General features: G+C 47.5%; 4 protein-coding genes across 6 annotated transcripts in view; 2 read left to right on the top strand and 2 right to left on the bottom strand.

Annotated features, from left to right (window-relative positions):
• The window catches only part of NFAT (NFAT nuclear factor), a 57,212-nt gene extending 55,318 nt beyond the window's left edge, over nt 1–1,894 (bottom strand). Inside the window, exon 1 of one of the 2 annotated variants that reach the window (XM_033381836.1) lies at nt 1,000–1,894. In XM_033381836.1, the coding sequence (XP_033237727.1) occupies nt 1,000–1,114 (115 nt within the window). In that variant the 5' untranslated portion in view covers nt 1,115–1,894. The remainder of the gene's footprint in view (nt 1–999) is intronic. The other variant, XM_033381838.1, reaches the window with a different exon arrangement.
• A 222-nt stretch (nt 1,895–2,116) lies between these two features.
• Nucleotides 2,117–7,824, top strand: LOC4814207 (RRP12-like protein). The gene is made up of 10 exons (XM_001354284.4): nt 2,117–2,355; nt 2,420–2,964; nt 3,060–4,000; nt 4,095–4,976; nt 5,082–5,216; nt 5,296–5,728; nt 5,794–6,062; nt 6,658–6,857; nt 6,914–7,469; nt 7,570–7,824. The coding sequence occupies exons 1-10, from the start codon at nt 2,214–2,216 to the stop codon at nt 7,670–7,672; spliced, it is 4,206 nt and encodes a 1,401-aa protein (XP_001354320.4). The 5' UTR covers nt 2,117–2,213; the 3' UTR covers nt 7,673–7,824.
• Tango2 (transport and golgi organization 2) lies at nt 7,816–9,765 on the bottom strand. 2 transcript variants are annotated; one of them, XM_001354283.4, is made up of 4 exons: nt 9,039–9,765; nt 8,845–8,967; nt 8,471–8,726; nt 7,816–8,404 (listed from the first exon to the last, which is right to left on the bottom strand). In XM_001354283.4, the coding sequence occupies exons 1-4, from the start codon at nt 9,178–9,180 to the stop codon at nt 7,945–7,947; spliced, it is 981 nt and encodes a 326-aa protein (XP_001354319.3). In that variant the 5' UTR covers nt 9,181–9,765; the 3' UTR covers nt 7,816–7,944. The 2 variants fall into 2 exon arrangements, with proteins under 2 accessions (XP_001354319.3, XP_015042383.2); XM_015186897.2 differs by having other exon boundaries at nt 8,471–8,600; nt 9,039–9,752.
• Nucleotides 9,766–9,931: 166 nt separating this feature from the next.
• Nucleotides 9,932–15,491, top strand: LOC4814210 (transmembrane protein 68). The gene is made up of 4 exons (XM_001354282.4): nt 9,932–10,670; nt 10,772–10,910; nt 13,643–14,309; nt 14,381–15,491. The coding sequence occupies exons 1-4, from the start codon at nt 10,625–10,627 to the stop codon at nt 14,507–14,509; spliced, it is 981 nt and encodes a 326-aa protein (XP_001354318.3). The 5' UTR covers nt 9,932–10,624; the 3' UTR covers nt 14,510–15,491.
• Nucleotides 15,492–15,551: the final 60 nt, after the last annotated feature.

Here is a 15,551-nt window from a genome sequence, read left to right as displayed (position 1 = left end):
GTGTGTGTGTCTTCAACTGTATTTGCAGCAACAGTTATCATCTATGTTGCTGTTGTTGCCACGTGTAGCATTGAACATTGGAATTGAATGAAACAAACAGAAGCAGGAGCCCAATGAACCCATGCTCACTGTTTTGCCTTGGAGAGTGAGCATTAAGTACTGGCTAAACAAGGGAGCACCCTGGCCTGACTGGATCTAAATGAGCCAAGCCATCTAGATGTATCTAGATATTTATGTATATAGTACATCCGTGATCAAATATGAACTATTTAAATTAGTCAGCCCCCCAACAAATACATGACCACGTTCCATTCATTGCTCTATTTATTCTACATATGTGTACATATATCAACAACCAGGTATATTCAAAACCAGTCCTGACGTTGCGAGTCGCGGAACACGTGCCGCAACATTATACTAACCGGTATTCAGTTTCTGTATATATACATATGTATACAGGAATTCAATATACCCACCCCTGAGCTCTTGGAGCTGCTGGCTCGTTTAGCCAGTACTTACGGACAATAAAGTGTGCGTGTTTGTGTATAAATATCTGTTAGCATACATATCTACATACATATGTACATACATACATATGTTGATATGAATGTACATACATACATATGAGTATGTGGGCATGTGTGTTGCGTACACGTGCCTTTCGCCTCTCAATGTCGCAATGTTTGTGGGGGCAAAACATGAAATGCTTTCGATTCATGGTTACATATCGAAAAGGGGCGGGTGGGCAGGTTGGGTGAACGTAAATTAAAATCAATCTAACGCACATTTTTATAGAAAGGAGATCAGATGGCTTCATGTATTATCAGACAACTTGTAACTTTTGGGTTGGAGTTATATTTTTGTTTGTCCACTAGCACACACACAGCTACACACATACATATAAAAATAAACAAAAACAGAGACTACATATAAGAAACAAACAAATTGTATCTACTCAATTTTGTAAGACGAAAAGATAGGAGGATTGAAGGCACAAACCTGTTCCGCGAGCGGCATACGACGTGGTCGTTTGCATTGAGGATGAACTGGAACCCGCCACAGAGCCCGGTCCAGCATTGCCAGCTCCACTGGTTTTTGTGAATTTCAAAAGCATTTTTTGATTGTTGTTATTGAGGGAGCGTGCGGTAAGCGGATTGCAAGTTTGCGCCTTGTCACTACTCGCAGGCTAACGGTAACACACACTGTCCCCACCGCCAAGTGGAAGCCAAATCGAAATTAAGGTACTACGTAGAAGCGCCTGGTCTGCGTCAACGATGGCACAGGGTTTGTCTATTTGTTGCTATTTTTAGCAACAACAATTGTGTTTGTGTCTCTCTCACTCTCGCGCTCTCTCTCTCTCTCGCTCTGGTGGTGCGCCTTGAGGTTTCTTCTTAGTCTCTGCCGCCTCCTCCGTCCACTCCTGCCTGCTAGTTCTCCGATTCCTTGAGCTGCTGCTGACGCAAAATTGGTCGTTGGCGCAGGCCCGCGTTTTGTTTTATCAATTTTACTATTCCAGGCTTGGTTGGCTTCTCTTCGCACACTTACACACTCACAACAATAACCGAGTTTCCCGTTTCTCTGCACGATTGTGTGCCTATACATATGCCTCTCCGTATGTTCATGTGTCAACGTTCATATGCATTGGTAGGGTTTCCTTTCGAACAGTGATTTTTTCTGTCTTTGGACGTATACACTGCACAATAAAACACAATATCACTCGTATTTGCCGCTTTTCTTCGAAATTGTTTAACAATGTCACATATACACATAAAAAAACAATCTATTTTGCGCACTATTTTCGGGCCCTGCTTCTTCTATTTCTTTTGCATTCAACTGGTTGCACAAGGCTGCCAGACTGTTGTATTCTGGCAGGGCTGGCAAGCGCACAGGAATATACATATATATTCCAAAAAATGTATCGATTGATACTCAATAATTGATATGTGGATAAGGCTTTTCTTAAATGGATAGGATATGAGATAAAACTGTACTTTGATATGCTGGCTGCTCCATGGCTTAACGACATATCGGTATCCGATACATGGCATAACTTGCATTCGTCAGTATATTTACGGTATATTTTTAAAATGAGACGGTATATTTCTGCTGTTCAGACTGGTATATTTTATCACTGCAGTCACACTGCATTGCACGTGTTTGGTTGGGTTCGTTAGTTCAATTTACGGGCTTTATTTTACAGATTTTTGATAACCATGGGTAAATTTCGATCGAAATTGAAACGCCATGGCAAGGGTAAGACATGGCGCAAAGGAGAGTCGGCCAAATCCAACCCGGAGCAGATGAAGCATCGCCTCAAAGCAAAGTCGCGTTTCTTTCAGCCAAATTTAAGTCTGGGTATGTGCAACCGGTTGTTATTGAAACACTGTCCTGCCTGTCCCTAACCTGAATTCCTCTACAGCCTCCGCTCCAGCACCAAACGGCCTCACATTGGAGGCAGTGCACAAGCACGAACAGCGTCAGGCGTACAACGCGGAGACAACAACAGTTAACGATGTGGCAGGCAGCTTAATGAGCTTCACTCTGGACGACGACGATGGCATGTCCGGCACGGGCACACAGCCCACAGGAACATTCAAGACCTTCAAGACATTCGCCTCCAACTACAGCAGCTGCAGCAACGTGAGCTTTAAGAAGCTCCTCACCGGCTTCCGGGCCTCATCCGCTCTGCACAAGGAAATGCTGGCCATACTGAGTGCCCTCACTGACGTTATACGCGAGAATGGCGGCAGTGAGTCTTCCACTGAGTACTTTCTGCTTCTTATGGAGCAAATCGAAGCCTCCACCGAGGAGCGGGACACCATTGCCGGCATCGCGCTGCTCTCCATGGGCATCAAGTCTGTCCCGGCTCCGGTACTGCGAAAACGTTTCAGCCAAACGGCCGCCACCGCTCAGAAGCTCCTTAAACGCTTCATGGAATCCACAAACCAATCGGTTATCCGTTATGCAAGTAGCTTCCCCTACTAGCACTTAAAGCGTCTCTGGCCTTGTAGATTATACATATAATCCTTTTCTCTTGGTTCTCTCTGTCTCTCTTACAGCTTATCGGATGCATGTCAGTGCTGTTGCGGGCCCAGGACTACGCCACTTGGACCTACAGCTCCACCACGCAGTACTTTGACGCTTTGCTCGCGTTCACAATTCACGCCAAGCCGAAAATACGCAAAGCTGCCCAGCACGCGGTTGTGGCAATCATACACGGCAGCTGCTTCATGCTTCCCCAACCTGCGCCAACCACAGGGGGTCAAGAAGGTGAAGAGAATACGGCAGTGGAGGAGGACCAGAAGCAGCAGCAGTCCAAAGTGAATCACCATCCAGCGAGCGGTCGTGTGACCAAGTTCTGTTTGGCCCAATTTAAGCCCGAGGTGCTGGTCAACGCCCAGACGACGGTACTCCACACACTAGCCCTGCTCAAGGACACCTTGTCGGGGTTCCGCACAGAGGAGATACGCGCGGTGTGCGAACACCTGCTGTCCATTATGACGGCAGCGAATTTTCTGGTCCGCACCAATTGCTTCCAGGCGCTGCATGCCCTGTTTCTCACGCGCAGCGCCAACCTGAATGCCACACTCTGTGCAAAGCTGTTGGCCGCCATCCATGAATATCGGCCGGATCGCTCGGATGTCCGTCAGACGCTTACTTGGATCACGGTCCTTAAGGAGGGTCACCTGCATTTGGCCACGTTGCGGTTAGACCTGTGCATGCAAGCCCTGCCCCGCCTCTTCGAGGTGTGCACTACAGACTTGTGGCTCTCGGAGCGCACAGAGCTCGTCGTTGGCGTCTCCAACTGCATCAAGGAACTGCTGCAGGACTGCGTGTCGCATGCCTGCGCGGCGCCCGAAGACGCTCAGCGAAATCGCCAGAGCGTGGCCCGAATCATTTCGGCACTTCACAAGGTTCTGAGTGCTCCGTTTGGAGAAATCTCCAAATACGTCATCCTCATCTTCTCCATTGTTTTCGAGGCCTGTGGCAAGCACTTTGCGTGAGTTCATTCCTGAAAAGCATTCTCCTTGAGTTTTAATTGAGATTTATATCTTCTGTTCCTTTTCCTTTCTGTTTTCCGGTCTGCTTTCCAGCACTGAGCTAACGCCATCGCTGCTGACCATCGCCAAGCGGTACGACAGCCAAAGCAGCATGCGGCTGCAGATTGAGCACACCCTGATCAGTGCCATCAAGGCATTGGGACCCGAGCTGGTCCTCACAGCTGTTCCCCTCGCCGATGGGAGAGGGGGCATGCAGCTGGAGCGTTCCTGGCTACTGCCACTCCTGCGCGAGGGGGCAAACGGAGCGAGCTTGCAGTTCTTCAAGGAGCACATTGTGCCCCTGGCCACGGACTGCCAGGGCAAGTGGAAAGAGTTCGCCGTCGCCGAGAACACCTCATCGTCCCACATATACGAGCTGCTGTGCTGCCAGCTGTGGGGCCTCTTCCCGGGCTTCTGCCGCCAGCCGCGGGATCCCGAGTACCTACGCCATCTGGCCCCCACCCTCGGCTCCGTGCTGCAGAAGAATCCCGAGTTCCGAGCCCCCATCTTTGATGGTCTGCTGGAGCTGCTTGGCGACAGCCAGAGCGAGAGCTGTCACACGGCCATCGGGCTGTACGCGAAGAACTTTCTGCCGCGTCTGTTCAACATATACTCCCAGAAGCCGACCGGCTCCTATGAGGCTGATCAGCGCAAGCGGGCCCTGGAAGTGATTCGGCTGTACATTGCCCGGGCTTCGGCCGAGGTGCAGGCGGAGCTCTTCGAGAGCGCCCAGAGCCAGTTGGCTCTCAGTGCCGTGGCCAGCTTTGAGTATGACGCAATGTTCGACATTAACGCGGCCATTGTCCGGGTGCAGAAGTGCCGCGGCATCGAATCATACTTTGAGAAGTACATGGCTCCGGTGCTGCGCAACGACAAGTCGAAGCTGGTCTCCCGTGACGAGCAGAAGCTCAAGAAGCAGCAGCGCAAGACCTACGAGTAAGATGAATTCAAATTTGAATTGTAATTGCTGTAATTGTAAATTGTAAATTCTACATTCTACTCTCCCCTCCTCCCCCCTTCCCCCACCACTGTTTCGTCTAGGCTTCTTCGCGAGCTGATGACCTCGGAGCAGGTGTCGTGCCAGAAGTTTACGCGCAAGAACTGCAATTCGCTGCAGCAGTTGCTCCTGGAGGCCTTCGCCACCAGCTGCAGTGTGTGCCAGGCATCGCGACTGTAGTAAGTGTAGTGGGACGTACCTCAACCGAGCCTCCTTCACTTGTATCGTATATTGCTTTTCTCTTTTTCTCACTTGTAGCTGCCTGAAATCGCTGCTGGAATGCCGTAGCAATCTCACGCACACGGACCAGCTCGTCATGAAGGCCATCCCAGAGGCAGTGCTCAACTACAAGGAGTTCTCCACGCGCAAAGAGCAGGTGGCCGAGCAGCTGATCAAATTCATTGCCCAACTGTACCAGGATGCAGGAAAAATCAATGATTTCATGGACATCCTTACAGCGGGCTTCGCCGGGGACGAGTCCCTAGTCACGAACACAATCCTCGCCTTCAGGGCAGTGCTGCAGCAGCAGGGCCAGCACCTGACGGTGGCCACCCTCGAGTTCATACTGCAGCAGGTGTCGGTGTTCCTGGTGCAAAAGTCCCGCAATCAGTCGGAGGCCGCTGTCGCCTTCCTCATAACATTCATCAAGGTTATGCCCATCCCGCTAGTGGCCAACCATCTGGAAACGATTGTATGTCCCTAATGTCCCACCCCGTGTTGGTTCCACCCTCCTTTAATGGCTCCCCTCCTCAACAGATGCGCTCCCTGTCGGCCATGACAAAAGATACGAAGCGGTATTGCCGCATCCAGATCGGCTACTTCCTCAAGAAGCTGTGCAAGCGCTTCAGCACCGACGAGCTGGCCAGCTATGTGCCCGGCGACGACGAAGTCACCCATCGTCGCCTCAAGAAGATCCGCAAGCAGATGCGCCGCGACACACGCAAGAAGCAGAGCGAGGAGGCGGCCGCTCAAGCGGACAGCTCCGACGAGGAGCTCGTCGGAGGACTGGAGCAGAAGAGCTATACGTAAGCATTAGGGGGAGAAAACTGCCAAATTATCGTTGTAGGGGAATCTCGTCCATCTGTCCATTCTGTCTGTCCACTATATTTTCCTCGAACATTTGTCTAACATATAACTTTCCTGCATACACATGACCAGTTCGGTGACATGTATCGTGTCTCGTGCGCCAAGCGGCAGCGTCCTTCGGTCGGTCTGCGTTTCCTCCTAGAATCGCGCAACCGACTTCGGCGGGTCCTTGCATATCAACGTCTAATAACACTTATACGCATGTATACTCCCAAGAGGAGTATGTCTATAACAGTCGATAACCTAGTCGATCCTAGTCGATGCCTCTCCTTTTCTATGCGGACTAGTCTCTCAACCTGTAAGCTATATATCGGTTTTAGCTCGGGGTAGTTCCTGTTTGTGACATAGTTCGATCGTTTGGCAATACCAATTTGCACTTTCAAGGAACTAAAACATGAAGCTTTTATAAGGAGAGCCGAGCGAAGAATATAACCTTTTTTAAGAACCTTTGTGTTCTCAAATATATTTACTTAATCTGCTAGGACTTTCGGTGTTCATTTAGAATTGCTTAGAATTTGCTCTTCTGTTATCCAGCATTGATGACATTTTGGCTGATTCGGACTCGGATCTGCCCGAAGATATGGATGCAGAGGAAGAGGGAGCAGCCGCTGTCGTTGGCAAGCGACGCATCAAGTCCAAGCAGCAGCAGCAGCAGCAGCGCAGCACCTACATCCGCGAGGATCCCGACGAGATAGTCGATTTAGCCGATCTTAAGTCCATTGGCAACGTGCTAAGTAAGTCAACACCCATAGCGGTGGGACCAAATACTTATCGCTTCCCTCGTCTGCAGCCAGCGGATCCGCCCAAACAGATGGCCCCAGCAAGAGCCTTAAGGCCAGGCCCCAGCTGGCCAATGGGGGCTTCAAGACTGCCGACGACGGACGACTTATTATCAGTGACAAGGCTCTACGTGGCCAAGGAGGAAAGGATTGCGATGAAGACTCGGATTCGGACTCCTCCATGGACAGCGATCACGAGCATGTAGGTGGCAAGGCCAAGCGCGGCATGGAGGAGGACTCTAGCGACGAGGAGCAGCTACAGCAGGAACAACTGTTCAGTGGCAAGCGCAAACGCAAGGCCAGCGATGCCCTAAGCACGCGTTCCGCCAAGACCAGCACCAGCACTCGATACACGGCCGGCGGCAAAGGTATTCATCGTCCATTGGGCACCGGCAACGGTGCTCCTCCCCCGGGGGCGGATGCCATGTCCATGCGCTCGGGCAAAGCTGCCGGCAAGCCAGCCGGCAGCGAGTACAGCAGCAAAAAGGCCAAGGGCGACATGAAGAAGCGAGGCCAGCTGGATCCGTATGCCTATATACCTCTGACCAGGAATACTCTGAACAAGCGGTAGGTTCCCTTCACATCCATCCCTATCTCTCTCTGACACTCCCTCTACCTTCTATCGTCTCTATCTTGATCTATCTATCTATCTCTCTCTTTGGAACAGGAAACGTTCAATGAACTCGCGCAATTTTAAGAATGTTTTGCGTGGAGCTGGTGCCGAGGTCGGCGGTGCCAGTGGCGGCCGAGTAGGCAAGAGGTACAAGTAGAGCAAAACACGGCAGTAACTGGATCGTAAAGATACTATATAGATAGTGCCAGTATAGGGCAGCACGGGCTGATAATAAGGCTAATATGATGAAAAAGATTTCGCTTGTTAATTTGCTTAAATATCTAAATATATACACTCGTATGATCTTTATATAAGTGCGGGACTGTCGATGTATATTCCAGAGACAAAATGGATATTATTATTATTATTATTCATAACACACCAACAAATGCAACAAAAATGCACACGCATACATTTCCACTACTAGATCTAGATCGCCCCCAAGTGCTTGTGGACCACCGTCCGTAGATTACATGGCTCTAGCGAATTGATCTCGGGATCAAAATTTTCCTCAAAGAAATGCATCTTGTTGTTGGTGTCCACCAGGATAATGGAATGCGTACGACTGCCATAGCCGCGGTCGCCAATGTGGACATTGAGCGCACTCAATTCCTCGCCCCAGTTGGGGGCCCGACGCTTCAGCTCCGCATCGGGCCAGAATTTCTTCTTGTTCTTGAGCAGCATCAGCAGTTGCGCGCTCAGTGCTTCGACTGTGGCAGTGCCATGCTCCTCTACAATATCTGAGAACTGCTGCTGGCCGAAGCGCACCTTCTCGAAGGGAGTCCCGGGCAGACTGTTGCCGAAGCCGTAGCATTTTCCCTCCTCAAAGTCGTTCAGGGTGGGCGGCACATTACTCAGCAGTCTGATCTGGGCTGGCAGGGATTTTGGCCTAAACGGTGGGATGGGAGGGACTGGTATACGTATACAATCATACGAACAGATATTCGACACTCACCCAATCTGAATGGAGACAAAGTTGAAGGCGCTGTACTTGGTGCAGTCCTGAAGCAGGCTCTGGTTGAAGTTCAGTATGCTGTTTGGCTCATCGAACTGGGACACAAAGTCTGCCACAATCATGCCGCGCCCTAGTAAGAAATGTTCGTTATCGTTATTTTCTGGCCTCTTGCTGTTGCTGATGTTGCTCATGTTGCTGCTGCTGTGGCTGTTATTGTGGTTGTTTTGGTTATTTGGTTGCAAAATGTTCTTGTGCGCTTCAAACGGGAAACAGAAAAAGGTTTGAAGCAAAAGTTCAGTGAAAGTTCGGCGAAAGCAAAATGAATCAATGATGTGTGCGTGTGGTGTGGTGTGGTGTGGGGTGTGTTTGATTACCGACTGCATCGCGGGGCTTGGGCTCGCCTGTGAGATTGAGCAGGGCCCCAACTTTGAAGACTCCACTCGCGCTGCCAATGGCCAGCCAGGTGCCGCCCTCGCGGCCCGGTTCGAGATCAATACCTGCAAGGAGCGTTGGAGGTTCAGATTCAAGAGGCGCATACAAGAGGCAAGTGCATCACCGCACCACTTACCGCCAACGACATGATCCGCGTCGGGCCATTCGCTCGCCTTCACGGTTTTACGGGCAAAGAACTCATCGCGATTAGAAGCCAAGATGAGCCTGTAGCCACCGGGCTGGGGATCTGAATTGGCGTAAAAAAAGATCACGCACATGATGCTGATGGTGGAGTTTGGATGGATGATGAACCTCTCGACCGTCCGTTGTCCTCTAGTGGCAGTGACGAACTGTGGAGTGTACTCAGAGTTTTAATCGCGACGAGTTTTCAATTTCAGGTCAGTCTCTTTGTTGCTTTGTTTGGTGTTTGCTAGGGCGTCTAAAGCTGAATTTTATCAACAAATTATCGCTGATACAGTCTTCTTATCCGTTGTTTGTGCTCGACACCAACGTAAATAAATTGTTAGCGCTTATATATACAAATGATTATTTCAAGTATTTTAGGGCGTACTGAGGTAGTTTCAGTGCAATAAAAGTCCAAAAATTAGTATATGTTTTATTTCTCAAAATATCAGTCTTGAAAATATTATAATTCTACATTTTTAGTTTTATATCCTTTTTGTCTCGTTTTTTTTGTTTTGTTTTTTGGGCTGCCATATGTGACGAGCCCCAAGTGTCACATCACGGGGTCGGCATCGATAAATCACTACACTTGAAGACCAATCTAGTCTGCAAGACAAAGATAGCATGAGATACAGGGTAGATAAATTTGTTTTATGGTTGTATCCCTCCACACCTCAAGACCAATCTAGTCTTGAGGACACGCGCAACGATATGTTTGTGTCAGTGTAACACGGGCTGTTTATTTCTCCACCACTCACAGCTGATTCAGATTATCCAAGATAATTCATTTTTTCACAATATTTATCGATAGATAGATCGTGTAGACTTCCATCGCAAAGCTAAAAAGCTGGCAGCGCTGACAGCTGCAGAACAGCTGGGCAACGTTGCCAGGTTCCAGGGATGAATGCAAAGCAAAAAACAAAATGAGAGAACAACAATATATAAAGCACAACGCTACTTAGTAGTAATAACTGAAACACACAACGGCGACTACTTCAACACAATGTGGCTGGCCGCGAACGACATCTGTTGTCATTAAACTGAGGCGGAAACGGTAATGATTACGTTTGGCCAACTCCGTTAGCAGCAAAGAAACGAAACCTAGCAATGAGACAATTTCGAGTCGAGTGTATAAAATGTACATAAAGCGGCTCAAATGTTAATGCAAATGAGAGTGGGCCGCCAAATGGGAATCCATCCAGCAACAAACCACCGAAATAACCGTCAAGCAGAAACCGAAGAGGGGACAACGAAACGAGAATTTTGATTCAGATTTAAATGAGCAGAAATCAAAAACAGAACTCGAGGAGCGCAAAAGAGAAAGAAAGTAAAGCTTCAAGTGAAAATTAGGCCAAAACTTTATTCGAATACATATATGTATTTTGCTTTCCCACCTGCCAATCGGCCATTGGCCATTCCCGATAATAACAAACGAAACCTCGCCAGAAGAGGCCATCCCATCTACTATAACATTCACCGAACATAGGAACTTCGTTCAATTTAATCAGAGTCAAGAAGAGTACTAAACAAAAAGCAAAGATGGAAGTTCTGGAGAATATAGTCAAGACTCTTCAAAGTCTGTTGTGTGAGTACAAGCTAGTTATCTATTATCTACCGCCCGGCCGAGTTGCTACCGATCCCAGAGCCCACATCTAATCAAAGCTTCTCTTCCGATGTACCGTTTAGCATCCTACATCGACCTGGATTACTCGATGTGGCTGTATCGCTTCCTGACGCCGCTGATAGTCACATTCCTGCTGCCCCTGGTCTTTGTGGCCCTTATATACATATCATTCTTGGTGCTCTTCATCTACAAGCTGCACAGGTATGCAACTCTTACACCGCTCAGCGCTTAAAATAATACATTAAAAGAACAACAGGTACAGCAACAACAACAGCAACTATTGCACTCGCCGCCACTCTTGTCCAGGTGTAAATGAACTCTCATGCTGACCGCGCACTTTTCGGCAGCCATTTGCCCATCTTCCACTCCGTCCGTCCGGTTGGCGGTTGGTTGGTCACTCTGGCCTGGCCCTGTGCATAATGCGTCTTGTCTCTTTTTTCCAATGTAATTAAAACGGCACAGCTAGCGTGTGAGAGAGAGGCAGCAGAGCACATACGTATGTACATATGTACAACACACATGAGCCGAGCGTAAGCTCTCTTGGATTCACATCACCCATAATTAACATACCGTTTGCCCTTTGGGTTTACAGGTCCGCTCCTGCTCATAGAGACGTCGACGTCGACGTCGTCAGCGACAGCGACAGCAATAGCGACTGTTTATCAAGTGATCAACGTCGGCTTCAGCGACTTTTACTTCTTGTGTGTGTGGGTGTGTGTGTGTGTGTGTGCGACTACGTATGTATGTATGTATTTTCTGGCGTGCTTTTATTTATTTTCAAACTCTCTAATGTCTTCTATTCACTGCAGAACCAGTTCTGTTCTCTATGCTAATTACCTAAAAAGCTCTCTTTACCCTGCACTAGACTAATAGCTTCACCCTTATCTGCATATACACGTATGTATGTATGTATGTATGTATGTATTAGTGTTTGACATTATCGAACGACTCCCATTGATCGATCCAATCCACTGGATTCCCCGCCAGATAATGGCACAAAAATACAAACACATGCACAAGCAAGTACGGTTATGGCCTTGTCATAGCCCGATACTGGAACAGTTCGATAAGTACTCATCAATAAAAAAACACGCAAGAACACATTGAAAAACTAGGAAGCAAGCCCGAATCTTGTGATGCCCTGCAATTCTCTCGTGATATGGTCATCTGATTTTGATACGATTTCCTTATATACGAAAAAATACAGCTTATTTTCGCCCTAGCCTTCCTATGCTACTATCACCATGCATAGAATCCCATCCGATCGTGGAATTTCTTTAAATTCAAAACAATTGTTCTAGCAATGAATGGTTTTTCTTTTCGCGGAAAAAATATGGTAATTAATTATTATTACCCTCTGTAAAGGTATAGTGTTCCGAAATTTCTGCTAGAGCTGTATAAAAAATAAACATAAATGCTAACCGACCGAGCATCGTTCCTATGACCAAATCTTTGTGAGTTGTTTAAGCACATATATATCTATATAATGGGGTGAAGAGGCTTTTATGTGCGTAACAAACATTGGATCAATTCCATAATACCCTCGCGCTCTTCAAGGGTATAGAAAAACACTAAACCAAAACGTGCCATCAAACCAAACTAAAGCATATTCTCCTGTAGTCGACTCGACGATGCTGTTGCTTCATTTCTGCTGCTTCTTCTCGTGGCTGTTGTGTTCCGATAACAGCCTGCACTGAGGCACCGAGGCACCGAGGCACCGAAGCGAAGTCGCAGCGCCATACGCATCACTAATGACTATCAGTTCATGGTTATTGGCGACGACGCCATTGCTTGCCCCGCACGATCACCAGTACTAATACTGGTCATGAAGCGCAGCGCGATTACGGTCACAGGAATTAAATATCCATAAAAGTCATGGGGGAAGACGAGGAGGCCGAAGAAAAGATATATGTACATATATTCTTGATCAGCTGCTTTTTACCAGATCCCATATCGCTCCCATAGTTATCTACACAAATAAGTACGCACAGGCATGTGTACTTTTGTTCGATATAACAGGCATGGTCCCAGTTTGTAGGGCCTACCTCCACTAGAGATACATACATATCATATGTAGGGAATAAGTACATACATACATATGTACATATGTATGTCCCATGCCTACTCGTAAAAACTAAAATGATAACTAGCATTGTACTCTGTAAAACTTAATATTGAATTCCGTTTTGGTAACGATGGAGAGTGACGATCAAGAACTATTCGTTGGGTGTAGTCCTGGTATCCTTGCACTTCCGGTTAAGTTCTTATGCGACGATTACGTTAGAATCATTTATCCCTATTATATAACAAATTGTTCTTTTAGTGGCTGCTGTTTAAATGCGGCCAGATGTACCGATGAAGATCGGCGAAGCTACGTCAGGGATGATACTAAACTCGAGATCTAGGGGGCCACTTTTCCCTTGAGATCTGCCCTAAAGTCGCTGATCAAATTGTTTTCATTCGATTTGGGCAGAAAATTGTTTTTGCTTCTGTCGGTAGTTGTTTTGGTCCCCAAGCTGTTGGCCATAAGATTCTTTTTGAGAGCATTCTTATCAGCGGCCGAGCGATGTCCCTGCTCCCTGCTCCCTGCTGTCCCCCACAAAACGCAGTTCTGCATTCCTATAAACGGGGCCCCCCTACATATGTACATACATGTATATATAAATTTATGTCTGTATGCAAATTGATTTATAAGTTTTTGAGGACAGGTCTGTCTGTTTTATGCTGATAACACCTGGTCACAGCGAAAGAAAAAATTAAATTTAAATATAATTATCAGTTTTTGGCAATTAATTTGGGATCGGAGCAAGCCGCCGACCCGACCCACCTCACCCCTAGTGGAGTCACCTACTGAACCACCTAGTCCTCTAATCCTCTACTCAATGACAACTTCAACTTACAACTCCCGTCTCCCCTTGTATCTCGCCCTTTAGGCAGGTGATCATGCGAGCTGTGCAGACCGATCGCAACTTCTGGCGCGTGGGCCGCAAGATAGTGGCCGCCATATGGGATGCCCATGCGAGAATCTACCACGGGTACGAGGTGATCGGTCTGGAGAACGTACCCCAGGAGGGTCCGGCGCTGATTGTCTATTACCATGGAGCGATACCCATCGACATGTACTACCTGAACTCTCGGATGCTTCTGCAGCGAGAGCGCCTGATCTACACGATCGGGGATAGGTTCCTGTTCAAGCTTCCCGGATGGGGCACCATATCGGAGGCCTTCCACGTCAGTCCCGGCACCGTCCAATCTTGTGTGAGCATTCTGCGGGATGGCAATCTGCTGGCCATCTCGCCGGGCGGCGTCTACGAGGCCCAGTTCGGAGACCATTACTACGAGCTGCTGTGGCGCAATCGTGTGGGCTTCGCAAAGGTTGCCCTGGAGGCCAAGGCCCCCATAATACCCTGCTTCACGCAAAATCTACGGGAGGGGTTCCGGCAGGTAGGCATCTTTCGGAACTTCTTTATGCGGCTGTACAACAAGGTTCGCATTCCGGTCTATCCCATCTACGGCGGCTTTCCGGTGAAGTTTCGCACGTATTTGGGCAAACCGATAGAGTACGATGAGACCCTCACTCCGCAGGACCTACAGAACAAGGTGAGTGGACTTCGCTAGACTTTTGCTTGGCACTCCATTTTTCCATTTCCACTGATTATTTCATCTGGCAGGTTGCCACAGCCATTGAGGATTTGATCAATCAACATCAGCGATTGCCGGGCAGCATTCTGCTGGCACTTTTGGACCGGCTGCCGGCCTTCAGACGGGCATCTTCAGGCATCAAAAAGAAGGTGGAGTAGGCGTAAATCAGAGAGATTGACTGGCTCCGAGAGTTGCTTCTCCTGCTGCCCCACATCTTTGCCGGCAACGATGATAACTTTTGAAGAGAGATTAACAGAGATTGACTTTGGTTCTGGCCATAGAAGACTTTCTTCCATGTACTTCATGATCATAGGACTAGCATATGTATAAATAGTTTATACACTTACGCTGCGCAGATCGAGTACCTTGGATACTGCTTGGTCCCCCCGTTGCATTATGATGCAATGCCTTTTGTTTTCTCTTCGCGGTTTCTGTTAGACATGTAAATAGGTTCCTACGTTCAGTGCAATCCCCAATAAGAGCCGTCAAAACTCAGTCACGTTAACGTTCACTTAAGTGCAAACACGTAGATCTTATTAATTGTAATTAACACTAGCGATAAGCCCAATCCAATCTCGCGAGCAGAAATGTTCTTAAGTCAATGTTCAACTAGAGTCCAATTCTGAACAAAGAAGAATTATTCGAATTATTTTTTGTTGCTCTTTTTTATACACACCAAAAGACAACAAAAGCAACAAAAAAACCTTAAAAATTTTGATATACTTTTTTTTCCTAATATAATTCAGGCTGCATTAAACAATTATCTAATTAGTCTTGTGTTAAGTGTGTATTTCTAATGGCGTATTTGTCATACGAGTACGTACATACATATGTATGTATATTTTTGCAACCTTATTTTGTTGGCTCAGCCGAGGAGGAGTAGCGAGCGCAGCAGTCGAGTTGCTGTCGAGTGAATGAATTGAATCTGTGTATGCGTCTGTGTAATATATGTATGCATGTGTAGTTAAGAAGAAGATTGTACGATAATCATAGTAGTAGTAGTAAATAGTATGCATAAGTATATTAATGTGACATGTTTCCCTGATCCCTCTCCTCTCCCCACAGACGAAAAAAGCTAATACCGATTTCCAACTGGCAAAAATAATCACATGTGGAAATAAAATGTGCAGAAATTATGAATCGAAGCATTTTAATGGGACGTGGTCCGTGGTTAATCTGCATGCTTTAAACTAAAAGACA

This window comes from Drosophila pseudoobscura, chromosome X (genome assembly GCF_009870125.1).
Source record: "Drosophila pseudoobscura strain MV-25-SWS-2005 chromosome X, UCI_Dpse_MV25, whole genome shotgun sequence".
Lineage (NCBI taxonomy): Eukaryota > Metazoa > Arthropoda > Insecta > Diptera > Drosophilidae > Drosophila > Drosophila pseudoobscura.
The sequence above is the reverse complement of the archived record's forward strand: the minus strand, read 5'-3'. Positions and strand labels throughout refer to the sequence as shown.

Bases quoted from the DNA above. Each gene is read 5' to 3' on its own strand.
- LOC4814207 (XM_001354284.4), top strand. From the start codon at position 2,214: ATGGGTAAATTTCGATCGAAATTGAAACGCCATGGCAAGGGTAAGACA. The intron at 4,001-4,094 runs GTGAGTTCATTC...TCTGCTTTCCAG, and splicing joins GCCTGTGGCAAGCACTTTGC to CACTGAGCTAACGCCATCGC. The intron at 4,977-5,081 runs GTAAGATGAATT...TGTTTCGTCTAG, and splicing joins CAGCAGCGCAAGACCTACGA to GCTTCTTCGCGAGCTGATGA.
- Tango2 (XM_001354283.4), bottom strand. From the start codon at position 9,180: ATGTGCGTGATCTTTTTTTACGCCAATTCAGATCCCCAGCCCGGTGGC. The intron at 8,727-8,844 runs GTAATCAAACAC...TCCCGTTTGAAG, and splicing joins CAAGCCCCGCGATGCAGTCG to CGCACAAGAACATTTTGCAA. The intron at 8,405-8,470 runs GTGAGTGTCGAA...CCCACCGTTTAG, and splicing joins TTTGTCTCCATTCAGATTGG to GCCAAAATCCCTGCCAGCCC.
- LOC4814210 (XM_001354282.4), top strand. From the start codon at position 10,625: ATGGAAGTTCTGGAGAATATAGTCAAGACTCTTCAAAGTCTGTTGT. The intron at 10,671-10,771 runs GTGAGTACAAGC...TGTACCGTTTAG, and splicing joins GACTCTTCAAAGTCTGTTGT to CATCCTACATCGACCTGGAT. The intron at 10,911-13,642 runs GTATGCAACTCT...CTCGCCCTTTAG, and splicing joins TTCATCTACAAGCTGCACAG to GCAGGTGATCATGCGAGCTG.